This window comes from Cavia porcellus, unplaced genomic scaffold, assembly GCF_034190915.1.
Source record: "Cavia porcellus strain 051 isolate PalLab524CR breed Dunkin Hartley unplaced genomic scaffold, mCavPor4.1 scaffold_12, whole genome shotgun sequence".
In the NCBI taxonomy this organism is placed as follows: Eukaryota; Metazoa; Chordata; class Mammalia; order Rodentia; family Caviidae; genus Cavia; species Cavia porcellus.
In genome coordinates, this window is record NW_026947495.1 from 25,608,909 (window position 1) to 25,634,507 (window position 25,599).

Genomic DNA, 25,599 nt, shown 5'->3' on the forward strand with positions numbered 1-25,599 from the left:
GATAGGTGGGCTGGCCCACAATACCAGCCTAGCCCAGCCTGTTTAGCTGCCGCGCCTGGCCATAGGTCTGCAGAGGAGGAGCTGGGCAGATCTGGGGTGCCCTCACTGGCCTCTCTGCGTGTCTGGAGGACTCTGGATTTCTGCGCCCAGTCTGCTGGAGTTCCCTCAGGCTTCCAGGTGCAGTGAAGGGGAGAGGTGGGTTTGAGGCTTCCACATCAGCCTCCCCATTCCCGGCTTCATTTGGAGACCTGCTGAGCTCCCGATAGGTGGGCTGGCCCACACTACCAGCCTAGCCCAGCCTGTTTAGCTGCCGCACCTGGCCATAGGTCTGCAGAGGAGGAGCTGGGCAGATCTGGGGTGCCCTCACCGGCCTCTCTGCGTGTCTGGAGGACTGTGGATATCTCTGCAACCAGGGAGGGTCCACAGGTTCCTGAAGCACTGCGGCCTGTGGTGAGTACCCTAACCCGGCTGCGATTGAAGAACTGTGGAGCTTCCAAGGGGCAGGTGGGCGCACAGTGTCCCTGAGGCCCAGCTTGTCTGGAACTGCGGAGTTCTGAGCTGGCAGAGGAGGGCCACTGGTTCTGTAGGCCTAATGGCTTGGAGTAGCGCGGCGCCAGAGTCCCAGTAGCTCCAAACATAGAAGAGGATTTTCAACAGATCCTGAGGAAGCTTTCAAGTAACACTTGAAACACAGAAATATAGGAAAATGACAAAACGAAAGACCAAATTACAACCTCAAACCTCCAGCCCATCTCAAGAAACCCTAGGAGCGATGTATATAGAAGAAAATATATCCCATCCACCTCATATATCGGACACAATAGCCACTGAAATTGACAAGCAACTCCAGGAAGCTTTAAAGAAATTCAAACTCGAAATAATCTCCCAGATAAAAGAAGAAATGATAAAAGAAATGAAAGAGATTCTAAATATATCTAAAGAAAACACAGATAAAAAATTGGAGGAACTAAACAAAAAGATAGAATCCCTAGACGAGCAATATAAGAAACAAACAGAATACATAATGCAGATGCACAGAGATATACAGGAAATAAAAAACTCCACTGAAAGTTGTAAAAACCGCCTTAATGAAAGTGAAGATAGAATTTCAGACCTTGAAGACAGGATTGCAGCTAGTGAACAGGAAAGGAAAGATCTTTTGAAAATAACAAGGAACCAGGAAACAACAATTCAACAACTGCAAGACGATGCAAAGAAGAATAACATAAGAATGATAGGGATTAATGAAAGAGAGGAAGACAACATGAAGGATGTCAGGAGGATATTTAGAGAAGTAATAGCTGAAAATTTCCCAAGCATGAGATCAGAAACTGACATCAGGATCAGTGAAGCATATAGAACTCCAAACAGTCATAACCAAAATAAAACTACACCCAGACATATAATAATCACCATCCCAGAAATCCAACACAAGAATAGATTATTAAAAGCTGTCAGAGAGAAAAGACAAATCACTTATAAAGGAAAACCTATCAGAATCACAGCAGACTTCTCAGCACAAACGATAAAGTCAAGAAGAGCATGGAGTGAAGTATTCCAGATCCTAAAGCAAAATGATTTCCAACCAAGACTGATATATCCTGCAAAACTATCATTCAAAATAGATGGTGCAATACGATACTTCCATGACAAAGAACAGCTGAAGAACTTCATGAACACCAAACCAACCCTGCAAAAAATATTGAAAGACAGTTTAGATACACAAAGGAAAAAACCACTAAGCAAAGCAAATAATTAAACAGAACCGAAAGATAAAGATGCAACAGCAGAGAGATAACATTCCTACAATTAACCAGCATTTAACAGTAATAACCATTAATGTAAATGGTCTCAATGCACCAATCAAAAGAAACAGACTAGCAGAATGGATCAAGAAACAAAATCCAACCATATGCTGTTTACAGGAAACCCATCTAACCCAGAAAGATACTCACAGACTGAAAGTCAAAGGATGGAAAACAATTCTTCATGCAGCAGGAATCCAAAACAAGGCAGGAGTAGCCATTCTGTTTGCAGACAACGTGAACTTTAAACCAACAATGACCATAAAGGACAAAGAAGGTCACTACATACTCGTAAGGGGAAAACTCCAAGAGGAAGAGATAACTATCTTAAATATATACGCACCAAACTCCAGAGCACCCAGTTATATAAAACAATTATTAACAGAAATGAAAACTCAAATTATCAGTAACACAATTGTAACAGGAGACCTTAATACACCACTGACACCAAGGGACAGATCAACCAGACAGAAAATGAGCAAAGAAATAACAGAACTGAATCACACCTGTGAACAAATGGGTTTGATAGACATATACAGAATGTTCCACCCAACAACATCAGAATACACATTCTTCTCAGCAGTACATGGATCATTTTCTAAAATAGACCATATATTAGCTCACAGAACATATTTAAGCAAATGCAAAAGAGTTGAAATCATCCCTTGCATATTATCGGATCATAGCGCTCTGAAATTAGAAATTAATGACAAAGGATACTGCAAAAATTCCGCAAACACATGGAAACTAAATAACACACTCTTGAGTAATCAGTGGGTCACAGAAGAAATTAAAGAAGAAATTAAACAATACCTAAAAGAAAATGAAAATGCAGATACAACTTACCGGAATCTGTGGGATGCAATGAAAGCCGTCCTGAGAGGAAAATTTATTGCACTGAGTTCCCACATCAGGAAAACAGAACGAATACAAGTAAATAACTTGATGCTACACCTCAAACAGCTAGAAAAAGAAGAGCAAGTCAAGCCCAAAGCCAAAAGAAGAGAGGAAATTATAAGAATCAGAGCAGAAATTAATGCAATAGAGACTAAGAAAACAATCCAAAGAATCAACGAATCAAAGAGTTGGTTCTTTGAAAGAATAAATAAAATCGATAAGCCCCTAGCCAACCTTATTAAAAAAAGGAAAGAAAAAGCTCAAATTCATGCAATAAGAAATGAAAAAGGAGAAATCACTACAGACCCAATAGAAATACAGAGGATCATCAACACCTATTTCGAAAACCTCTACTCTCAAAAGTTTGATAACACAGAAGAAATAGACAGATTCTTAGAAGCATATGAAGTACCAAAGCTAGATCAAGAGGATATAAAACTGTTGAATAACCCAATCTCTGCTAATGAAATTGAGAATGTAATTGGGTCCTTGCCCACCAAGAAGAGCCCAGGCCCAGATGGATTCACTGCAGAATTCTACAAGAAATATAAAGAAGACCTAATGCCGACACTCCTCAAACTATTCAATGAAATTGAAAGGGAAGCAATCCTTCCTAAGTCATTCCTGGAAGCAAATATTACTCTAGTACCAAAACCTGAGAAAGACCCAACTATAAAAGAGAACTATAGACCGATCTCCCTAATGAACACAGATGCAAAAATCCTCAATAAAATATTGGCAAATAGGATCCAGCAAATCATCAAGAAGATTATACACCATGACCAGGTGGGATTCATCCCAGGAATGCAAGGATGGTTCAACATACGCAAATCAATAAATGTAATCCACCATATCAATAAAGCCAAAAATAAGAATCACATGATCATCTCTATAGATGCAGAAAAAGCCTTCGATAAGGTCCAACACTTATTCATGATAAGAACTTTACAGAAAATTGGAATAAATGGTCTTTACCTCAATATAATAAAGGCCATTTATGACAAACCAACAGCCAGCATCATACTAAATGGCCAAAAATTGAAAGCCTTTACTTTAAAATCGGGTACAAGACAAGGATGTCCTTTATCACCACTCCTATTTAATATAGTACTGGAAGTACTAGCCAGAGCAATTAGGCAAGAAAGAGAAATAAAAGGGGTAAAGATAGGAAAAGAAGAAGTTAAATTATCATTGTTTGCAGATGACATGATACTCTACATAGAAGACCCCCTAAACTCCATTGAAATACTCTTAGATACAATAAATAAATTCAGTAATGTGGCTGGATACAAAATCAATACTCAGAAATCAATAGCATTCCTATACACGAACAACAAAATTACAGAGAGGGAAATAAGAGAAACTGGACTATTCACATTAGCAAGCAAAAAAATGAAATATTTAGGAATTACTCTTACGAAAGAAGTGAAAGACTTATACAGTGAAAATTATAATACACTGAAAAAGAAAATTGAAGATGATCTCAGAAAATGGAAAGACATCCCTTGCTCATGGATAGGAAGAACAAACATTGTGAAAATGGCCATTCTCCCAAAACTGTTATACAGATTCAATGCAATCCCAATAGAAATACCATCAACATACCTTATAGATCTAGAGAAATCACTCCTAAATTTCATCTGGAACCAGAAGAGACCTAGAATCGCAAAGGCAATTCTAAGCAGCAAAGACAAAGCAGGAGGCATCACAATCCCTGACTTGAAGTTATACTACAAAGCAACAGTAGTAAAATCAACATGGTATTGGAATCAAAACAGAGCTGAAGATCAATGGAATAGATTAGAAGATACAACCACAACTACAAACACACTCAACCACCTTATCTTCGATAAAGGAGCCAAGCAGGTTCACTGGAAGAACGACAGTCTCTTTAATAAATGGTGCTGGAAAAACTGGCTCTCCATTTGCCGAAAACTAAAGCTAGACCCATGTCTATCACCATATACTAAATTAAAATGTAAATGGGTCAAAGATCTGAATATTAAAACAGAAGCACTAAATCTATTGGAAGACAAAATAGGTAGAAACCTTGGAGACATAGGAGTAGGTAAAGAATTCATGAACAGGACTCAAACCGCACGGGAAATACTTCCCAGAATCAATAACTGGGACCACTTCTTATTAAAAAGTTTCTGCATATCAAAAGAAATCTCCAGCATAGTGAAAAGAAAACCCACAAACTGGGAAAAGATTTTAGTGAACTCTCTCTCAGACAAGGGCCTCTTGTCTAAAACATATAAAGAATTAAAGAAACTCAGACCTCCGAAATTCAAAGATCCAATCCAAAAATGGGCATCTGAGATGAATATGCAATTCTCAGATGAAGAAATGCAAATGGCAAATAAATACATGAAAAAATGCTCATCATCATTGGTCATTAGAGAAATGCAAATTAAAACCACACTGAGATACCATCTCACTCCTGAAAGAATGGCCAGGATCAAGAAAACCGACAACAAATGCTGGAGAGGCTGTGGGGAAAAAGGAACTCTCCTGCACTGCTGGTGGGAGTGTAGACTGGTACAGCCTTTGTGGAGATCTGTCTGGAGGTTTCTCAAAAAGTTGGGACTGGAAATCCCATTTATTCCAGCTATTCCACTTCTAGGCATATTCCCAGAAGAACTGAAAGCATCATACCACAGTGATATATGTGCACCTATGTTTATAGCAGCACAATTTGTAATCGCCAGATCTTGGAAACAACCCAAGTGCCCATCAACTGAGGAATGGATAAAAAAGTTGTGGTATTTCTATACAATGGAGTATTATTCAGCTATAAAGAAGGATCACATTGAGATATTTATCAATAAATGGGCGCAGCTTGAGACCATACTCATAAGTGAAATAAATCAATCTCGCATGTGTGAATACCGAATAGTTTCCCTAATGTAAGTAATGATTCAAATATATAAAAATATGTGGTAATCATGATTCCCCATTAGGTGGCCTTGAAGCCTTATAAAGTTTTCACTCATTAATTAGAAAGGCTTTATTCGGGGCTTCTTGATATGAAAATATTTGAAGCTAGAGTATATGAAGTTTTACCCAAATATTTCAAGGAAAAAGACACTATGGTAACTACTATTAAGTCAGGTTATAAGGTGGTGAAGTACTAGGTTATTGAAACAGTCATGCTGTGACCTCTATTGTTATATTGTTATGTCCTGTTTTATCTCAATCTCCCCCTTATTGTTTCAAAAAAAATTATTTAGTCATTTCTTATGTTTGTCTTAATTAAAGAAAAAATTCAAAAAAATTAGGATATATAAATAGTAACTCTTTTCGATTTCCTATTAACTTGTTTTGAAGTCCTGTAGTACTCCCACGATCTTGTTTTGACTGATTAGACTCTGTTCCATTCTATATGATAGTATCAAGTTTGAAGACATAAGCAACTACTTTGAAGACAATAAGATTCACTAAGATACCCATTCTGGTTTGACTATTGTCTTCTTTGGAAGTCCTGTAATGTTTACAATGCCTAAGTTTTATTGGTCTTGTTCTCTACTGTTTTGTCCAACTTTATAATATCTAATAAGATAGACAATTCTTTTTAAGGAAACAAGGGACAACGTTGATAACCATTGTTGATAAACTTGTACTCTGTTCTACACCATGTGCTATGTCTATCCTTGGTATTGACTGACAGCTTTGTTTTGCCATATTTGACTGTATTCTTCCCCCCCCCCCCAAAGAAAGTAATAAGCACTAAGGAGTAATAAAATCCAAGATGTGTAAATTTTGTGGTAAAAAAGAGAGGGAAAAAAAAGAAAAAGAGCTCTAACGGATATAACAGCAAGTGTGTTTGGGGGTGTTAAATAGCTGACTTTATCAATGTTTTTGGAACATTGAACACAGCTGTTTGCAGTCTCCCTGTTTGAATGTCTACCTTGTGTTCTTTGATACTGTGATTTGAGGAACTATTTTCAAGAAAATAGTGTGTAATCTACTAGCAGGTAATTTCTTACTGTTATGGTTTTTTGTTTCGTTTTGTTTTGTTTTGTTTTGTAGTTCTGTATTGCGTGTACCCTTACGCCGCTTTGGTTTGTTTTGTGTTTTTCTCTTTTTCCTCTTAAATAAAAAAAAAAAAAAAAAAAGTTGAATAATTGCATGTAATCTGTACTGGTCTCTTGTCAGAGTAAAGAAATCTACTTCTTAGTAAACTATTTGTCTTGGTTACTTTTTTCTCATTGCTGAGATGCCCAATGCCCAAATTAAAGAAGGAAAAGTTTACTTAGCTCACAGTTTGTGGAGGTTTCAGCCCACAATCATCTGGCTTTAAGGCAAAATGGCATGGCAAAGGGGTAACAGTTAATGGCAATGGAAGACAGCAAAATCAGAAGAGCGAAAGTGCAGGAGCACGGGAGCAAGCATTTTTATACTCTACTCATCCCAGGGCAAGTGTAGCACTCATACCCATAATCCCCACATTGGACCATGAGTCAATCACAAACTCTAGAAGGCTGCTCCCATGACTGCATTAGCCTTTGTGTGGGAAGGCATCTACACACAAACTGTAACACAATTGTTAGCCTATAATTTCACTGTACATAGTTAATCACTGCATCTTTTTTGCCACTGTTACTTTCTAAGTTTCTACACACTCATTATTCTGCCTATTACAATCTGCCTAAAAATAATAATAAAGTTGAATAACACAACAATATGAAACATGTTGTTTTTTCCTTCTCCAAATCTTTAGGAAAAATTTCTACTTCTTTTCAAATATCCTATATTTGAGCACTTTTGACAGTCATTAATAAATGTACTATTATCAAAAGTGACCTAGTCACTTTATTCAATATCATATATACATGTGAATGTCTACATCCTAATTTCTTCTTCTACCATACCAGCTGTATTCAATTAGGGCTCAGACCATTTACATCATTTTAACTTAATTACTTCATTGAAGATCTTATGTCTATAAGGATCCAGTTAAACCTCACTCGCCCAGTCTTCAACCTACTTACCAGCAGAGACACTACTCTCAGCAAGGAACTCAGCCCAGCTTCACAGCTGTCATGGGCAAGAATAGGATGTGGAGATAAAACAAGAAATTTCATAGGTCCCAAGACATCTGGAAATACCTAGAGATGCCCAAAAATTTATATTGGACCTTCAAGGAGTTTGCCCACTGAGGTATGAGATACCCGAAGAACTCTGACCAGATATTCACTAAAATCTTCTTGCCTAATGTCACTTGCTTCCCTCCATCCCTATAAAAGGGGCACACTTCCTTTTTTCCACACAAGCCTTTTTACTTTCTGTCTGCCTGGCACAATAAATTCTATGCCATGTTACTTTTACGTAAGCTTGGTGGTCTCTGCTGGTCCCCCCCCCACACACACACACATATGCCATATGTTACAATATCCAAATGCAATCACATTTTCAAGGGCTGGATTAGAGCTTTGACATGAGAATTTTTAGAAATACAATCCAGCACATAACAAAAACCTTACATATGTTCACAAACCTATCTGGATACTACACAGTGATTGCAGACATTTTTCTCAGGTGCCATTAACAACACATGCTTCTAAGCAAATACAGACATCTGACTGACTGGTCTTGGAACAACACTACACACAATCTAGATTTTCAAGACCTTTATCTCCCTCTTTATGTACTATAGTTACTTCTCTAAAATATACACTGGGGGAAAAATACCATCCTCACCATATTCCAAAAATATCAACCATTCATAACCATACAAGTATTTCTGTTTTTCTTGCGTAATACTTTTCCCTGTGTCTCCTAAAATAGAAGCCAATTTGGGCTCAATCCAATTCATTTACTCAGCCAGAAAACACAAACATATATTCAAGATAAGCTCTTAAAATTAACTTATCAAATTAAATACAGTGTAAATTTAAACTAGAGATGATTCTGAAGATTTTTTTTTCTAATCAGAATTGAAAAATAGCCAGGGATGGTGGTGCATGCCTGTGATCCCAGCACTCTGGAGACTGAGGCAGAAGTGACTACAAGTTTGAGGCCAATTTGGGCTACATAGTAAACTCAAGGCCCACCTGACTACACAGTGAAACTCTGTCTCAGAAAAAAAAAAAAAAAAAACAAGGAAAAAAAGACAGAAGAGTTCCAACTGGACTGCTGGTGACCCTACTTCTCACATAGCAAAACCATGAGATGAGGCAGGTCTAAGGTGGAACAAAACTATAATCGACTAATAAGATTACAAGTATAGTCATTTGGATAACACTGATTCAATGGGAAGTCACAGGTGAGTATGAGGTGGGACAAAACTACAGTCAACCAATAAGATTTTGAGTACAATAGCTTAGGTAACATTGATTAAATGGGGAAGCAAATTACCTAGCAAGAATACATGGACAAAACAGGTACTTTTCCTGGAAAAAAGGTTTTCATCCCACACCCTAAATGACTGATGGCTATTTAGATATCAATCATTTAGGGGAATGTGGGTGTAACTTTATCCATCGGGGAAGTATGTGGATATAATCATTTCCGTTATAATGAGTCCTAACCTTCACCTAATGCACCTCCATCCACAGTTGCCTTCTGCACTGATCTTCTCTGAGGGCTTGGCCCTGTCTGATTGTCTATAATATTTCTAAGTAACTTAGCTATCTATAATAATAGTCTACTTTGAAAAGTCAACATAAAAAATGTTAAAGTTCAAAAAGATCAAATTCAAGTTGTCTCTGCCCTCAAAAAGTTTTTGTTTCCACCTATTTCTGTTTTTTGCTTTTTTGCTGTTTGTGTATTTCTACAGTATGATTATACAAGCAGTTGTATAATATTCATTCTTTTTCTCATTTTATCCAAACAACAGATTCTTGCTTTTTGGTGGTCATTTTGCACATGCACTGCGTCCCTTCTAATCACTGAATTCCATGAATGAAAATTACACAGATATACCACAATCCAATTCTCAATTTACGGATACTCATGTCTCCGGTCATGCCACTACAAATTGCTGCTAGGAATACTCTTAAGAACACTCTTACAACCTATGTTGAAAAACCTTTTGTAGGGGACAGGGGACACACAGGTAGGGAAAAGACTGGAAGAAGGCCTCATTGAGTTTTGTTAGAAGTTAATGGACAGACTTACTAAGGGTGCCTAGAGGCAGCTTCTGCTGCCTCAGTTGACTAGACTCAAGCAATTAGAAAGACAAAAAAAGCTAGACTCCAGCGACACAGACAAAATGACAAAGAAACTAAGCTCAAGATTACAGGTAACTCAATTAAACTTAAGTATCACACACTTCCCCCTTACTCAATCCTTAAACCTATTCATCCCTAAGCATACACACACACACACACTCACTCACTCACTCACACACCCATACTCTTATCCTCCACCAGGGAAAGATCATATGACTGGAAGAAAGGGGAGGACCAAAGACAGCCAAGGAGCCAGGAAGATTCCAGGCACCTACAATACTCCCAATAAAAGGAGTTGCACACCAGAAATTCAGGAGTATTTCCGTTTTGAATATTTCCTATTTTGTCCAGAGTAGCTAGCTTGTGCTTGTTCATGCATTCTCACCATCAAATAAATCATCTTTTATTTTAAACTATGCTCTTTAATTCTTTCCCTGACCCTGAATTTAGGATCATCAAGAGCTACGTGTTCTAGCAGAGCAGTGGATTGGTGTGATATACAGCCCTCCCTATGTATCATACTTTCATATGTTACTTTGCACTTTTTCTTTTCAGTAAAGTGTTCATTCAAAATTGTTGTCCCTGACAAGCACAAGGTCATGATTTCAATCCCCAGTACCAAATACAAAAAAAAAAACCCAAAAACAAGAACTGTTGTTCTGTTTAATATGGGGATATATACATATATATTTATATATATATATTCATGTATGTATTAATATGGGGATATATATGTATATATTTATATATATTCATGTATATATGTATGTATGGGTCCTGTAATGTAGTTCAGACTGACCTTGAACCCACTATGTAGCCCAGATTGGCCTCGGAGGCCTCACAATACTCTTTCCTCAGCATCCCAAGTGCTGGGATTACAGGCATGCATTACTGCTGAATTTTTAAAATTCCTTATATATTTTAGATGTCTTTTATGTATAACATTTCACCCTTATATTTTCACCTTTTCTATAGTGTATTACACAGACCAAAAATTTTTAACTTTAATGTCTAATTTACCAATTTTTTCAGTGGATTAAGCTTTTATCTAAAACCTCATAACCAAATATGCAAGATCATCTTTCCTGTTATCTTTTAGAATTTCTTTTTTTTTTTTTTGTACTAGGGAATCAAACTCCGTACCTCACGCTTGCCAGGCAAGTGCTTATGGCACTGGGCTAAGTCCCCAGCCAAACCTTTTACAAGTTTTATAGTTTTACAAAACTTTAGGTCCATGATCCACCTTTTTTTGGTTTGAAACAGGGTCTTACTATGCAGTTTAGCTAGGCCTTGTACATACTATGCAGCCTAGGCTGGCCTCAAAATCATGGCAATGCTCCTGCCTCAGCCTCCTGAGTGTGTGGTGCGTGCGCTACCGTGCCACTTTTAAACTTTATATGAAGTATAGCACTGTAGACCCTTTCAGTCATACAGATAAATAAACATACAATATATGAGTGTCCAGTTGTTCCAGCACTATTTATTAAAAAGACTGTTTTTACTCCATTTAGCTGCTTTGGCTCTTTGTCAAAGGTCATTTGGTTATGTGTCTGGTTATTTTGTTCCATTGACCTGTGTGTATATTCTTTCACTAATATCACCTTGTCATGACTTCACTCTTTGAAGTCAGGCAGTGTCAGCACAACTTGTATTGGCTTGAACTGGGTCTTCTATACTTCCATATAAACTTTACAATCAGTTTGTCAATTATTGACAAAAGGACTTGCTGAAATTTTGGCTGGGATTGCATTAAATTATCAAGTTGAGAACTGATCCCTTGCTTCTTCTAATCTAAAAACTCAGAATATTCTTCCATTTGTTCAGTTTTGATTTCTTTCATCAGTTTTGTAGTTCTCCTCATATAGATCTAATCTTGTTACCATTGCTAATCACTTGCAAGGGTTTATTTCTTTGGGATAGTCTACATAAATAACATCATCTGTGACTAGAAGATAAGAATCTTCCTTCCCAATCTGTATACTTTCAATGTCTATTTCTTACTGTATTAAGACATATCAGTACAGTGCTGAAAGGAGTCAAAAGTTGGGACATCCCGGCCTTTCCCTGAATCGTAGGGGTAAGAATCTACTTTCTTAGTATTAAGGTTGTTAGCTGTAGTATTTTTTTCACAGATGCTCTTTAATAAGTTTTTATCAAAAATGAATATTAGAATTTGTCACTTTTAAAACGTTGCTTTAAGTCAATTGAGGAGCTTTTTATTTCAGTGCAGGGGGTCAAACCCAGAGCTTCATGCACAGTGGGCAAATATCCCAGTATTCAACTACATCCCTAGCTCCTATCTAGTAACTTCTAAGTAAGCTAAGATTGAGGTACAAGGCAAGTAAGATACAAAGTTATTTGGGAAATTGTCCACAATTGCTGACTATAATCAAATCAATATTAGGGTACAGTGGGGGCAGGCAGCGCTGCAAAAATACTACCATATCCAAAGCCTAGGAACCTCAAAAGGAGCAAAAGCAAAAAAAAAAAAAAAAAAAAGCTTGGGGCTTTGATGAGGAATTCATTTGAAAGTAATAGCATTTGCCTTACACTCTCTGAGATTCAACAAGCAAGTTAAAACTTTAAAATTTCACTCACATACAACTGTCTCAGAGCCAGACATGGATTCTTGAGTGAAGTCTGTGGCGATTTCTCTGGAGAAAAGGGAAGAAATTAACAGGTGTATGTGGCGTTACTCATCAAATACTAAAGAACATTTTACTGTTTGCTCTCCCACTATAAGCTTCTCTACAGTCTTTTCTCAAAGAAACCACACCGCTGAAAACCACACATCTAAACTGACACACCGCTAGCCTGTAAGTCCAACTACACAGGGAGGCTGAAGCAAGAGTGTCGCAAATTCGAAGCCAAAGAATTTAGCTTGCACAGGGTCTTTGCTAAGGACCTTGCTAAATTCCTTAGCAAGACCCTGTGTCAAAAATTAAAGCAACGGACTATAGCTCAGCGATGCCTGGTTTAATTCCCACTAGCAAAGATGGGGTGGGGCTCTCAGTCAGGAATGAAGACTTCATTTAATAGTTACTAACTGCATAACCTTTGGCAAGAAATGTTTAGAAATAAACCCAACGTTTGCACAGTCAAACGCGGACAAACGTACAAAGTAACTTTCTACGAACTCTTTCCAGCTAGATACATCCCAGATCCGGCCTCTCGGACGGAGACGGTTCGTGGACACTGGAGTTATACGACGATGAAAACGTGCGAACCAACCCGAAAGGAAAACAATGGTTGAGGAGAGTGGCCGGGACAGAGAATGGTTTTTCTGTTTTTAAAGCGCCGCCAGCCTCCAGTTCCGGGAAGATTAAGGGACTTCTCCAGCAGTCGGACCCGAGCCCTCCCACTACCCAACCGGACTCCCAGCGTCTGCTTTCCTCTCCGGCCCGCCCCTTCGCCTAGCCAACCCTAGACCCGACATGCACCGCGCCGACCTTTTCCTTTGGAGCAATCCTAGCCTTTCGGCGCCTCCCAATGACAACCTGCGCGGGGCATTGTGGTCCTGTGCGCGGGAGTGAGATGGGGGCAGGAAAAAGAAAGCAAAAGATCAGGGAAAAATGATACATCTGCCTATGCGCGTGCGCACTGATGGTGACGGGAAGTCAAAAGGGGCGGAGCATACCCTACGGCGAGCGAAGTGGGGCGGGGTCGAACGGCCTTGGCGGGGAGTCCAGGGGCTGGGAGGGGAGGGGGGATGGGTGAATGAGCAGGCGGAGGAGGAAGTGTCATGGCGTCGGGCCGTGGAACTTCTTCTCGCTGGTTCTTTACTCGGGAACAGCTAGAGAACACACCGAGTCGCCGCTGCGGTGTGGAGGCGGATAGAGAACTTTCGTACCGGCAGCAGTCGGCTAACCTCATCCAGGAAATGGGGCAGCGTCTCAATGTGTATCCTTTCCTGTTCTTGACTCTCCACCCCTCACGCCCTGTCGCCCTCAGAGTTGCCGGGCCTAGTGTCTCGCGAACATGGCGCCTCGGCCTCGGCCTTTTCTGGGCCACGGCCGCGCCGTGATAGAGGGAAGGCTTGGGCTCCAGCAGCCGCGAGGAGCCAGTGGCGCAGGGAGGGAACGAGAAGAGCCTAGGAATGCGGGCCAGAAGGCTGGGTTGTGTGATGTTTGGGGTAGCGCGTGGTGGCGGCTCAAAATGGGAGTAGTGCCCAGGCCACAGGAAGTCCTAAGGATTATGGAAGAAGAGGAGCGGCTGTTTCGACGCTTCCACGGTGGAAAAAGGATTGGGAGGTTGGAAGGTTAAACCTGAAAGGTTTCAGTGTTCTCTGAGGCCATTCCCCGGCTTGATGGCGGTTCTCTTGTACCTTGGGAGAGCCCCGGAGGTCTTTTATGTTCTTGGCGTGGTATATTACGTGGGTGGGTGCGCGCGCGTTTCAACTGTGTGATTTTAGTCGTTGTAGCCCCTAAAAAATGATTCCAGGTTTCGCTTAATAATATTGGAGAGAAATGCTCATCAGTTACTACTACTGCTGTTTATTTGGCGTCAAACCTATTCCTCCTCTGGGCGTTTATTTATATCCAGTTGGTTTGGTTTTGAGTGAATGAGAGGGATCAGGAATTTTCCAGCAAAGTCCTTTTGAAAATGAAACAGTGTTTTTTCTCAGGTTACTTCCTAAACGTTACATTCTAGCTCTCAACTCACAATAAACACTGCGATTGTTTATATGCACAGGTTTTATATGCAGCATTCTTTCACCAAATTCAGTAGAAATGTAAGTACTACTTTATTGCTTGTTTTTCGTGCCATCAAATTTTAAATCATACGCCTAATTACTCCACCACGAATGTACTATGTGTTCTAACACATTAATAAAGGGAGAGAAGAAATTAGTTGGTTATTGATTTTATTGTTCTGGTCTTAATGGTACAGGTAAATGACATGATGAACGTTTTGCTTCAAATGTGGAGCTTTTTCATATGAGTTTTAAATTTATGGTGAATTAACTCTAAGGCACTGTTGGAGTTTTTTTACTTTTCTGAGATTTAATGCGTATATGTTTAGATTTTATACTTTACATTTTAATAATTTCAGTAATCAAGTGATACGTTGTAATTTACATCTGTGTAGTGTTCACTGATAAGTTTATTTTGTTGGACTCGTTTCAAATATTGTACATTGTGACTAAATTAGTTACATTCCCTTGAAATAACACTGACAGACCTAGCTATTTAGGGAAATATTTCCCTTACTGCCCAATCATTTCTTAAGTGACAGAAAAGTCTCCTTAAGTTTGTGATTCAAGCTTCAACGCTTGGTTCAAATACACTGTCAGGAGTATTACCTCTAAGGTGAAATTTATATTCAAATTAGTAAAACTTGGCATAGCATTTAGTTGATATTTTTAGTTTAAGGTATAAGTCATGAGTTTGATGTCTATTCTTTTTAGAATATCTTGTGTTGCATTTGCTAACCCTTCCTACCAATTGTGTATTTTTAGAAATAGAAATGTTTAACCCTGCATAAATTCTTAGTATATTTGTAGTACTGTTTTTTAGTGCTAGGGGTTGAATCCAGGGCCTCACATGTCAGCCCTCAACCATGGAGCTACATCCCAAACACTATATTAGGGTTTTGGTTTTTTGTTTGTTTTTTGGTTTTCTTTGAACCATAATCTCACTGTGTAGTGGAGGCTTGTCTTGAGCTCACATTGTAGCAGAGGCTGGCTTCAAACTTGCAGCAATCCTGCCTCAGCCTCCTCCTGAGTGCTGGGGTGACAGTTGTGTGCCACCTAACTAGATATATTACTTTTTTTAAAAATAGGTCTTTTAGAAAGTTCTGAAACATTTGTGTAGATAAGTGAATCTTGTATAAAAACAGAAAAGAAAAGAAATGGATGGTAAGAGAACAATGCTATTTGTAGCTAGTCAGAACCTCACTTGCAAAGAAAACAGTCTTAAAGAAAGGTCCTTAGAAAGTTACTTTTAACATGGATATCATGGTTTAGGTTGATTACTTTCTTTCTGATCATAAAGTCTAATTTTCTTTCTGGTTTTTGCTGTTACTGTGTTTGTTTTGAGACAGGGACTTTGTATGTAATCCAGGCTGGCCTTGAACTCCTAGCAATCTTCATGCCTCAGCCTCCCAAGTATTGGGGTTACAGGCATGTGCCCCCATGCCCGATTTCATAAAGTCTAGCTTGATTTACAAAATGGCGATAGGTTTATTTTTAACAGTATATAATTTTACATAGATTATGGTCTCTTGCGTTGCCCTTTTTCCCACTCTTCTAAATCTGTAATCCTTGTTTCTAGTTTCCTGGTTATTTCTTACTCGTAACACTTAGGTCAGTGATGGTATGGAAGAAAAAGAAAGTCTCTGGTAATAGTATTTAGATTAAGGGAATTACATTTTTATTTAAATTGTCTCCAAAGGCATAGTGAGCTAATTCATACTTACATAAATTTGGCTTTTCTTAAGTAACCCTTGTTAATCCTGGTAGAAATTGGATATCAAAATAGTTCTGGAAATAATATGACCATGAATGTACCATTTTTGAACCAGGTTTACTTTGCTGCTTCCTCCAGTAAATGATCTCACCACAAGCCTTCCCTTAAGTTTTCTCTTACAATTTTTTTACAGCCCAGTTGGTGTGCTTTAAGACGAATATATCCCTTAAAGCCAAATTCTCAACTTCAAATTGACTAGTCATTTCAAGTCATTTATATTGTAGCTTTCTATTTTATTTAAATGTTATTCAGTAAATAACTAGAATATTGTATTACCCTCCTTAATATCTCATGAATGTAAAGATAAACTTCAGCATTATACAGTCATTATAATTGAAATCTCATGTTTTGAGATTGCAACCTTCATAGTCATGATCCATTTTGCCTTCTATTGTAGTTTTAATAATTATAGTGGTAAAAAGATAATTGTAGGGCTGGAGGTTTAGCTCAGCGGCATAAGCACCTGCCTTGCAAGCAGGCAGTCGTGAGTTCGATCCCCGGTACTGATAAAAAGGAAAAAGACAAAAAAAATAAAAATAAAAAATAATAATTGTAGTGGTACATTGTAATCTGTTGCATAGCCTTACTCTCTGCTACCCTCCGCCCCAATTTTTTCAGAATGAAAGAGGTGATCTCAGATTGAATGGAAGTCTGATTGGTTGGTGGGTTGATTTTTTTTTTTTTGGAGGTAAATAAAGGATATTTTTTAGTTTTTAAATTTGTATTATATGTTTTTTAGTTTTTAAATTTTTATTAAATGTTTAGTATATGTTTGCGGTACATAATAATCACATTCAAATTTATATTCTCCAACATCATTGGGAAAATTTCTCATAAAGGATTATATTTGAGCATCATAGTAAATTTAGAAAGAATGAGTCCTTACAAAGTAAATGGAACACTATTTAAGAAATTAAACCCTATGAGCCAGGCATAGTGGCACATACCTGTAGTCTCAGCACTCAGGAAGGTGAGGCAGGAAGATTGTTGTTGAAAGTTACAGACCAGCCTGGGCTACGAAGCGAACTCAAGGGCAGCCTGAACTGCTTAGCGAGACTCTGTCTCAAACAGACCCAAAAAAAGAGAAAAGAAAGAATTAAACCCTATGAAGTATCAAGCTTAAATGTGAAGATCCTAAACCAAACGATATCAATCCTTACATTTCATACATTAATTGTAGTGTTTTTAGATGTTTATCACCTCATTGTCCCACACTGACATTTAAAAGAACACTCGAGAAGTGAAGTGTTTTTATGTTTAAAAATAACATCTATATCAGCATTTGTTGGTGACCCAGAAATTTTTGTTCACTTTTGTCGAGTTTCTTGGAGAGATGAATCACTACCAGCAGTAAATGATTTCTGTGTAGCCTAATTAGATTAAGACTGACCTATGTTTACTGGATGCAAGAAGTTTCTTAATTTGTACTTGTAATTAAAGCATAGCCTTGCTAGGTAAAGGTCAAGGTAAATCTAATAAAGTATAAAAGCCCTGGGACCAACAGTGTCTCCAAGGTATATAGTGATCTTGAGCATCATTGGTCTTAGATACTAACCCAACTTCTTTTAGAAACTTTGTTTATTAATTATTGAAGTTTATGATATGTTTGTTTTTACCCCAATTCCAAGTCCATTGAATTCTCTTTAAGATCAGGTTATAAAGTACATGCCTTTTTTAAGGTATTTTGTTTGTTATGGTTTGTTATGGTATATTCTCATAGCACCTTTCCAGTTGATGGACTTCTTTCTGCTTAGTATCATTTCCTTTTTATTGTGCTCCGTCAATTACAACTATATGTAGTATGCAGCATTTATAAATGTACTGTATTTAAGAATTCTAAAGTATAGCGTAAGGTCAATGCACAAGGTTAGTGACCTTAAGGAATGACTACAGTGACTTGTCATACTTGTTTTGTTTTGAATATGTAAATTAGACTAGTCCCTGTTGTATACAAGAGAACTTTTACTTGCCTGTACTAAAATTTGGTTTCGCCTTTCAGTCCGCAGTTTTTGTTTCACAGTTGACTTGTTCCTTTTTGTTTTGTTTTGAGACAGGGTCTCACTATGTAGTTGAGAATGGCCCTGAATTCACTAGGTAGCCTAGGCTAGTCTTAAGCTCACAGTGATTAGTATTGTAATCCTCTTTTAGTTTTTCTCACAATTCAAAAAGTTATATATATAATCCCATTGAGATGTTATTTGAACCTCAGCAAGTTAATTTTAATCTACCACCACCAATGCAACCTACAGCAAAAGTAAAAACACTAAGACATATTTTAAGTTAAGGGCAGCCAAGGGGTCCTAAGTCCTATCCCCGTGAGGACATAACGGACAAAGGCCCTGGTCTTAGGCCTCTCCCAGAATTTATTATCTTGTGAAGAAGTGGGGTGGCTCAGGGATGACAGTGAGGATGGTGGGAAATACGTGAGTAACTTGAGCTGGCTAGCCAGGTGAGAGAAAGATATGCAGAAAGATCAGTCTACATAATCTAATTAGGGTAGTAACAAAATTGTTTTTGGGAGGCTGTCACTTTGGTTTCTGATATGTAAACTTGTGTCCAGAGGAATTATAACCTCTTTACCTTGAGGCTCATACCCCAGTTGACATTTCCAGAGCTATTGGCTAACATCCCGCTGTGCTCATATCTGGATACTGAGAACACTATGCCAGAAAACAGGACTGTCTGTTGGCTTTAGAGATTATATACCAGCACCTGGATAGCCTTATTGACAGTTCTTAGAGCCAATTTTTTAAAAAAGGAAATACCATAGCCAGCTCTTTACATATCAGTATAAGGAAATAAGTCTCCAAATAATCCAAGTTCCAGTAATTGTTTTACATTCAAAGGGAGTCAATTGAGTTGTCTCCCACAGAGCCACCATACCCCAGAAACTTGGTTCTTGATTAGTATATGTCATTGAAAATTTAAAGGTACCTCTTTGCAGTACTTTCTTTGATATATGAAGAATTCAGTCATTTTTGGAAGAAGGCCTTTATTTTACCTACTGAGAGAAGTGCCCACAATTCGTGGTCTTAGTGTGATAGAAATTATCTGTTGGAATATAAAGGCAGGGGATATTTTGGTTTTTATAAGTCTTTGTTCTCTGTTGTATTGTTGATGTCTAGAAGATTACTTTCCATAGAGAAGGTTTTTCTTTTAAAGTGTATTTAACAAAATGGATTCAGTCTTACTGCTCACATGTCTAATAAATGGTAAATGAAAAAGTAAAAAAAAGATTGGGCTAAATCTTCCTCCCAATGTAGAACACTAAATACACACTTCTGCCCCATAGCATCTCCTATTAACTACTGCAGTACTCAGAAATATTGTGTATAGGAGTATATGTGTATGCTGTATATCTTTTTCATCACAGAAGTTTATTTTCCCCACCATCACAGTTCTTAGATGTAACACTGCAACAATACCAGAACTTCCAGAAATGGATTAAGATGGGTGTGTCTACTCCTAGGATAGTGTAAATTGAGACAGTCATTCTTTGCTAGTATCAGTTTTGTCCTTCAAAGGACTTTTGGCACCATAGGCATAGAAAAGCATCTAGCAGGTAAGAACCTAGGAATACTTTTAAGAAATTTATGAAAAGACAGGACAACCACTTGCATTGGTGCAAGCCTATAATTCCATCTATTTAGAAGCGAAATATCACAAGTTCAAGAATAGCTTGGGCAATTAAGTAACTGTTACAAAATGAAAAGGAGAGCACCCTTGGATTTAGTACCCCCAAACCAAAGGCAGCGGGGTGGGGGCGGGGAAATGGGCAGCATCTCCTAGCTCCTCCTCAAGATATCATTAGTGCTAAAGCTGGACAACCCTAGGTTAAGCTAAAGAATTGAATGATAGAGAAGGCTGTAATACTAAAGCTTTATTATTTCTAGATTAAATTTAATCACTTCTAGTAACAACACATTCAAGCCAGGCATGGTGGCATGTGCCTGTGATCGTAGCACACTGGAAGACTGAGGGAAGAAGATCACAAATTCAAGCCTAACCTAGGCAATTGCGTGAAATTCTGTCTCAAAAAATAAAAATGGTTGGCTCAATTCAGAAGATTCATTCTCCAAGTACTGCCCAAAACAAAAATTATTTATGGTCACTCGGCCTTTTGTGATATTAATAAAATATTTTCTCATTTGTTTTAATTTTGTTTATGGCATTTTGACATTAACTAAATCTGTATGCTTTTCTAGAGAACAGTCCACTTATATTTATTTAATGGTGTTACGGGAAAGAGGATTATTTTAATCCTTCAATTCATTTTAATACATGGTTCTTAAATATTTGAGTTGATACTCCTTTTCTGTTTAATGCAAGTAAAAGTTAAATACCTTGTCTATATCATTGACAAAACTAAAAGGTCACACTCTAGTTCATGCTGTTTTCTTTTCTTTTTGGTTTTTTGAAACTGGATTTCATTGTGCATTCAGGCTGCCTTTAAATACACTACCTGCTTGCCTCAAATCCAGGGATCTTCTTACCTCAGACTGTGAATGCTGAGATTACAGGCATCTGCCACCACACCCTACTCATACTGTTATTTTTGTAGTATCTGCTACTGGGCACTGTCTTCATTACCCTGAAATTTCTTACTAAAAGCAATACAGTTTGCAGGAGAGCATTTTTTTGAAGTGTGATTCATCAACTACCCACATCAGAATTGTTAGGATGCTTGTTAAGAATTAATCTTTACTGAGTTGTGCCTTAACTTCAATAACCACAATGTTAGCAGGGAGGCCTGAGGCTCTTCATTTTAACAAGCTTCCCAGGTGATGTCTATGCCTGTTAAAGTTGACCACTCAATTAAATTTTGCTGTTTTTTCCTGTGTTTTTCAACTCGTTATAGTCCAGTTCAAGTTTTACACAATACGTATTTCATTTTTTATTGGCTAAAGTGTCTTACAAGATCTACTGTGTGACAAGCCCTAAACCTAATTTTGTCTTATTCATTCTTGTCAGATAGTTTCTTTTTCATTTTTTTTCTGGAAGAAACATTTATTTTACTGACCTGCTTGTCTAAACCGATGTAGTGTTTCCGTCTTTTACCTTCTCTGGTATATTCTTGAAGGAGCAAGTAGCAGTTAATGCCAGTCATTTGTGAGAGAATATATGTAAACAAAACTCAAGATTTTTATTTGTTTACTTCATTGAACAAATTCAGTGAGACTTTTACAGGTCTCACATTTGCTCAGTAGTACATGTTACACCATGGATGGACACTGAAAATAGTACAGTATGTGAAAAGTCACATATGGCATAGTTCTATTTATATGAAATTTCTAGACATCAGTCTTGGCACTTATTCATTGTGTATCTTTGTATTTCCTTAGAAGGTTTTCTCCACTTTCCATGTCCATTTTATCAAGTTGATTCTATCAAGTTTGATTGAGTTTTAAGACTCAAAGTCGCAACTCCTTATAAAGCATGGCCCAAATAGCCTAGTTTTCCATTTTTGAATGTCCATATTACTTGACCTTTGAGTCTTATTAGTATTATATTTCATTTGGTATTTGTTAATACCATAGTATGACTGGGTATAAGGTGAATTTTCATTATGGTAACCATTGTCGATAACCTAGTACTCTGTTTTTACATCATGTGCTATGTCTATCCTTGGTTTTGACTGACAGCTTTGTTTTGCCATATTTGACTTTATTCTCTTCCAAAAAAAATAATAAGAAGAAGAACTAAGGAATAATAAAACCCAGAATGTGTAAATTTTGTTGTAAAAAAGAAGGGAAAAAAAGTCTCTAAAGTATACAACTGCAAGTGTGTTTAGGGGTGTTAAATAGATGCCCATATTAATGTTTTTGGTTGGATCATTGAACACAACTGTTTGCAGTCTCACTGTTTGAATGTCCACTTTGTATGCTTTGATACTGTGACTTGAGCAACTGTCTCTAGGATGATAATTGTAATCTCTTACTTTTTTTTTGTAGTTCTGTATTAATTATACCCTTACACTGCTTTGTTTTGTTTTGTTTTTCTCTTTTTCCTTTTAAATAAAATTTTAAAAAGAGGTGAATTTTCTTAGGCAGACCACCTTGCACTCACCATCTAAGACTAAGTCCCCTAAAACTTCTCCACTAAGTAACCAAATTCTTAATGTTATAAAATAATCTTTCAGGTTTCTTTATAGTTATATAGTACCACACAACTCTGCATTCCTAAAATCCACAGTTTAGTCTTGTCCAATGTTAAAATTTTTATGTATTGAAGGATATCATACTTTGATTTCACCTAATGCGTGGACATCAGTCTGTATTGAATATATGCAGACTTTTTTGGCCTTATTCCATAAACAGTAGAGGTTTGATACTAGTTATAGTCTACAGACTATTTAAAATATGCAGAAGGATTTGGATAGTATATGCAGGTAGTACTATTTGATAGGAATTTGAGTATTCTTCAGTTTGAATATCCTGAATGGAAAGAGTATCCTGAAACCAGTCCCTCTTGCATACTGAGGAACTACAATTTAAAACACCTCATTTAAGAGGAAAAGTGATACTGTCTTTGAGGGTATAGCTTAGGGCAGAGGGCATGTGTATGAGGCCCTAGGTTTAATTGCCAATACCAGAACAATAAAAAATAAAATATGTCATGAGTTCCTGCTCACTCAAAGCAAAAGGCTTTTATTTGGTTTGGTTTGGGTTTTTTGAGACAGGATGTTGCCATGAAGTTCAGACTGATCTTAAACTCACTTTGTAGCCCAGTCTGGCCTCGAACTCATGGCAATCCTCCTACCTCCACCACCTGAGTACAGGGCAACAGGCTTTTGTATTACATCTCAGTCACTTTCTTTTAAACCAGACATCCTACTTCTTAAGAATGTGAAATGATAGAATTTTGAATATTCTATAGTCATAAATTTAAACCCACATTACACCAAAAGAACTCCTAGATAACAATGCTACCACCACCATTATAATGACTGAGAAAAGTTTAAATATTTTGCTTTGTTCTCTTCTCTTGGTTTTTAAAAGTTGTGTTCTTACCTTGTTTACCATTATAAAACTTTTAAAATCCTTGTGTCTGTTGCTTATTACCAGTATTTATGTTGACATCTCTGTAGTCCAAAGTTTGTTTAAGCATGGAAACAATGTTCTGTGTATCCTTTAATGTTCATGATAGTTTATGCCTTTATATTGAAGATTTCCTTGTATCTTAAATATGAACTGGGTTTTTTTTTTTTTCCTTTACAAAGTATTGCTGGTAGTTTTACTCTTTATCCCTAAGCAGCCAAAAGATTTAAAATCCAACAGTTTCACTTTATAATACATCTTAATATTAGTTGTTACACACAGGTACATGGTATTCTCTCTTAATATGTGATTTGACTTCAGATTTCATGTTCTTTTGTGTCTTAATCTTTCTTTAAATGAGTTTTAATTTTTTATTATGGTAAAATGCACATAAATTTATCAGTTTAAGGGTGCAGTTCATTAAATTAAGTACATTCACTTTGCTAAACACAATCAGCCATCGCCACTATCCATTTTCAGAACCTTTTCTTGTTCTCAAACTTAAACTCTACCCATTAAACAACTTCTCGCTACACCCAACCAATAGCACCACCATTCTGTTTTCCTTGTTTATAGATCTGACTACTGTTTTAAGTGAAATCATACAATACTGGCCTTTTTGTGACTGGCTTACATCACTTAATGTAACGTTTATTCATACATGTCTTTGTGTGTGTTAAAATCTCTTAGACCTGAATAATAATATTCCATTGTATGCACTACATATTGTATATCCATTCATCCATCAGTGTACACTTCTACCTTGTGGCTATTGTGAATGAGTGAGTTATGCTTCTGTAAACATAAGTATACAATTACCTATTGGAAAACCTTTTGTTTCCTTAAGTAGAACTGCTGGATTATATAATTCTATTGAGGAGCCTACCGTATTTTTATAATAGTGATACCATCTTTACATTCCAACATTTGCTTTCTGAGCTTTGTTTTGTTTTTTTAAAAGTAGCCAACCTAACTAATATGAACTTATATCTTACTGTGGTTTTGATTTGCATTTCCTTGGTGACTACTGATATTGAACGTCTTTTTATGTGCTTATTGGCCATTTGTGTATATTTGAAGAAATGCCTGTTTGAATCCTTTATTATCCTCATTTGAGTTGTTTGGGGGTTTTTTGTGGCTGAGTTGATCAATCAGTTTCAAAGTATGGTAGCCGTTAACTTCAAACTTTATGCCTTATTGAAAGCCTTTTGCATCCACCACCTACTTAGTAGATTGGCAAAACTCCTCCCATTGTTATTCCTGTATAACAGTAATAATCTCACCAAGAAAGAAATTAGGAAAAGTATTAGTCAAAAATCGCATAAAAATACTCAGGAATTAATCTATATCCTATTCTCAAATTGGATTCCTATGTTTTCCAGTGAACACCTGTTGGCTGTATGAGGTTTTTGTGTTAGCCAAGTCCAAAGCATACCCCATTTCTTCACTTTGCTTCTTTTTTCACAGATGCTAGATATTGTGACTACGAGATAACCTGTTTTCTTCTTAACCGTTACGTATTTGGAGTCACCTAGGAATGCCCTGTTTTGCCATTTGGTTGTGTTTGGTTTTGCTATCTTGTTCTTTTTTTCCTCTGTTTTGTATTGCCTTAGAATTCTCTAGGTAAATGATTAAAATTTTATCTTTAATCATCTTGAGTTATAAAGCATTTCAGTGGCTAAAATTTATAGTATGGTAGCATTTAATGTATTTTGTATCTAAATCCTAGTTGATTTTCTTTTTTTAACGAATAAAGTCAGTTGAAGTTTGTTCTGTTAAATAGGATGATCCATATGGGTGAGTTTATTAATACTGAAATAAATTTTATGTAAATGTTTTAATTTTTGTGAAAATTCACTGAGAGACACTTTGCCATTAACCCCTTTGAAAATACTCTCTTTTTGAACATACTTAGGCCCCTTGTTCTTGCCACTTTCTGAAGCAGTTCTGGAAATCTTTCATATCTTCTAAGATATGATCAAAAATTTGGTGAAAGCTGCTGGCTAGTGCCATCCAGTGGCAAGGCAGGCTCATAAAAACATGACATGTCCTCATCTACCTTATTTGCCAGGAAATTTCTGGCTCCTTCCCAAAATCAAAATGAACACGAAAGGTAAATATTTTGAGCTAATTCAGGGCATCAAAACAGCCGTGACAGTATAGTTAAAAATACTTAGGAATGAAGACTTCAAAAACTGCTTTGAGAAGTGGCAAGGAC

The 25,599-nt window shown here is 37.2% G+C and overlaps 1 protein-coding gene across 4 annotated transcripts in view; it reads left to right on the plus strand.

Moving 5' to 3' along the window:
• Positions 1-13,586: 13,586 nt before the first annotated feature.
• Ccnt2 (cyclin T2) overlaps positions 13,587-25,599 on the plus strand; it is a 41,390-nt gene continuing 29,377 nt past the window's right edge. For 3 of the 4 annotated variants that reach the window (XR_216464.4, XM_005007708.4, XM_005007709.4), the window contains exons 1-2: positions 13,587-13,777; positions 14,528-14,609. Coding sequence is in view for 2 of the 4 variants with exons in the window: in XM_005007708.4 (XP_005007765.1) it covers positions 13,620-13,777; positions 14,528-14,609 (240 nt within the window). In the remaining 2 variants the exon portion in view is untranslated. Of the gene's footprint in view, positions 13,778-14,527; positions 14,610-25,599 lie in introns of those variants that run through there. The other variant, XM_063258979.1, reaches the window with a different exon arrangement.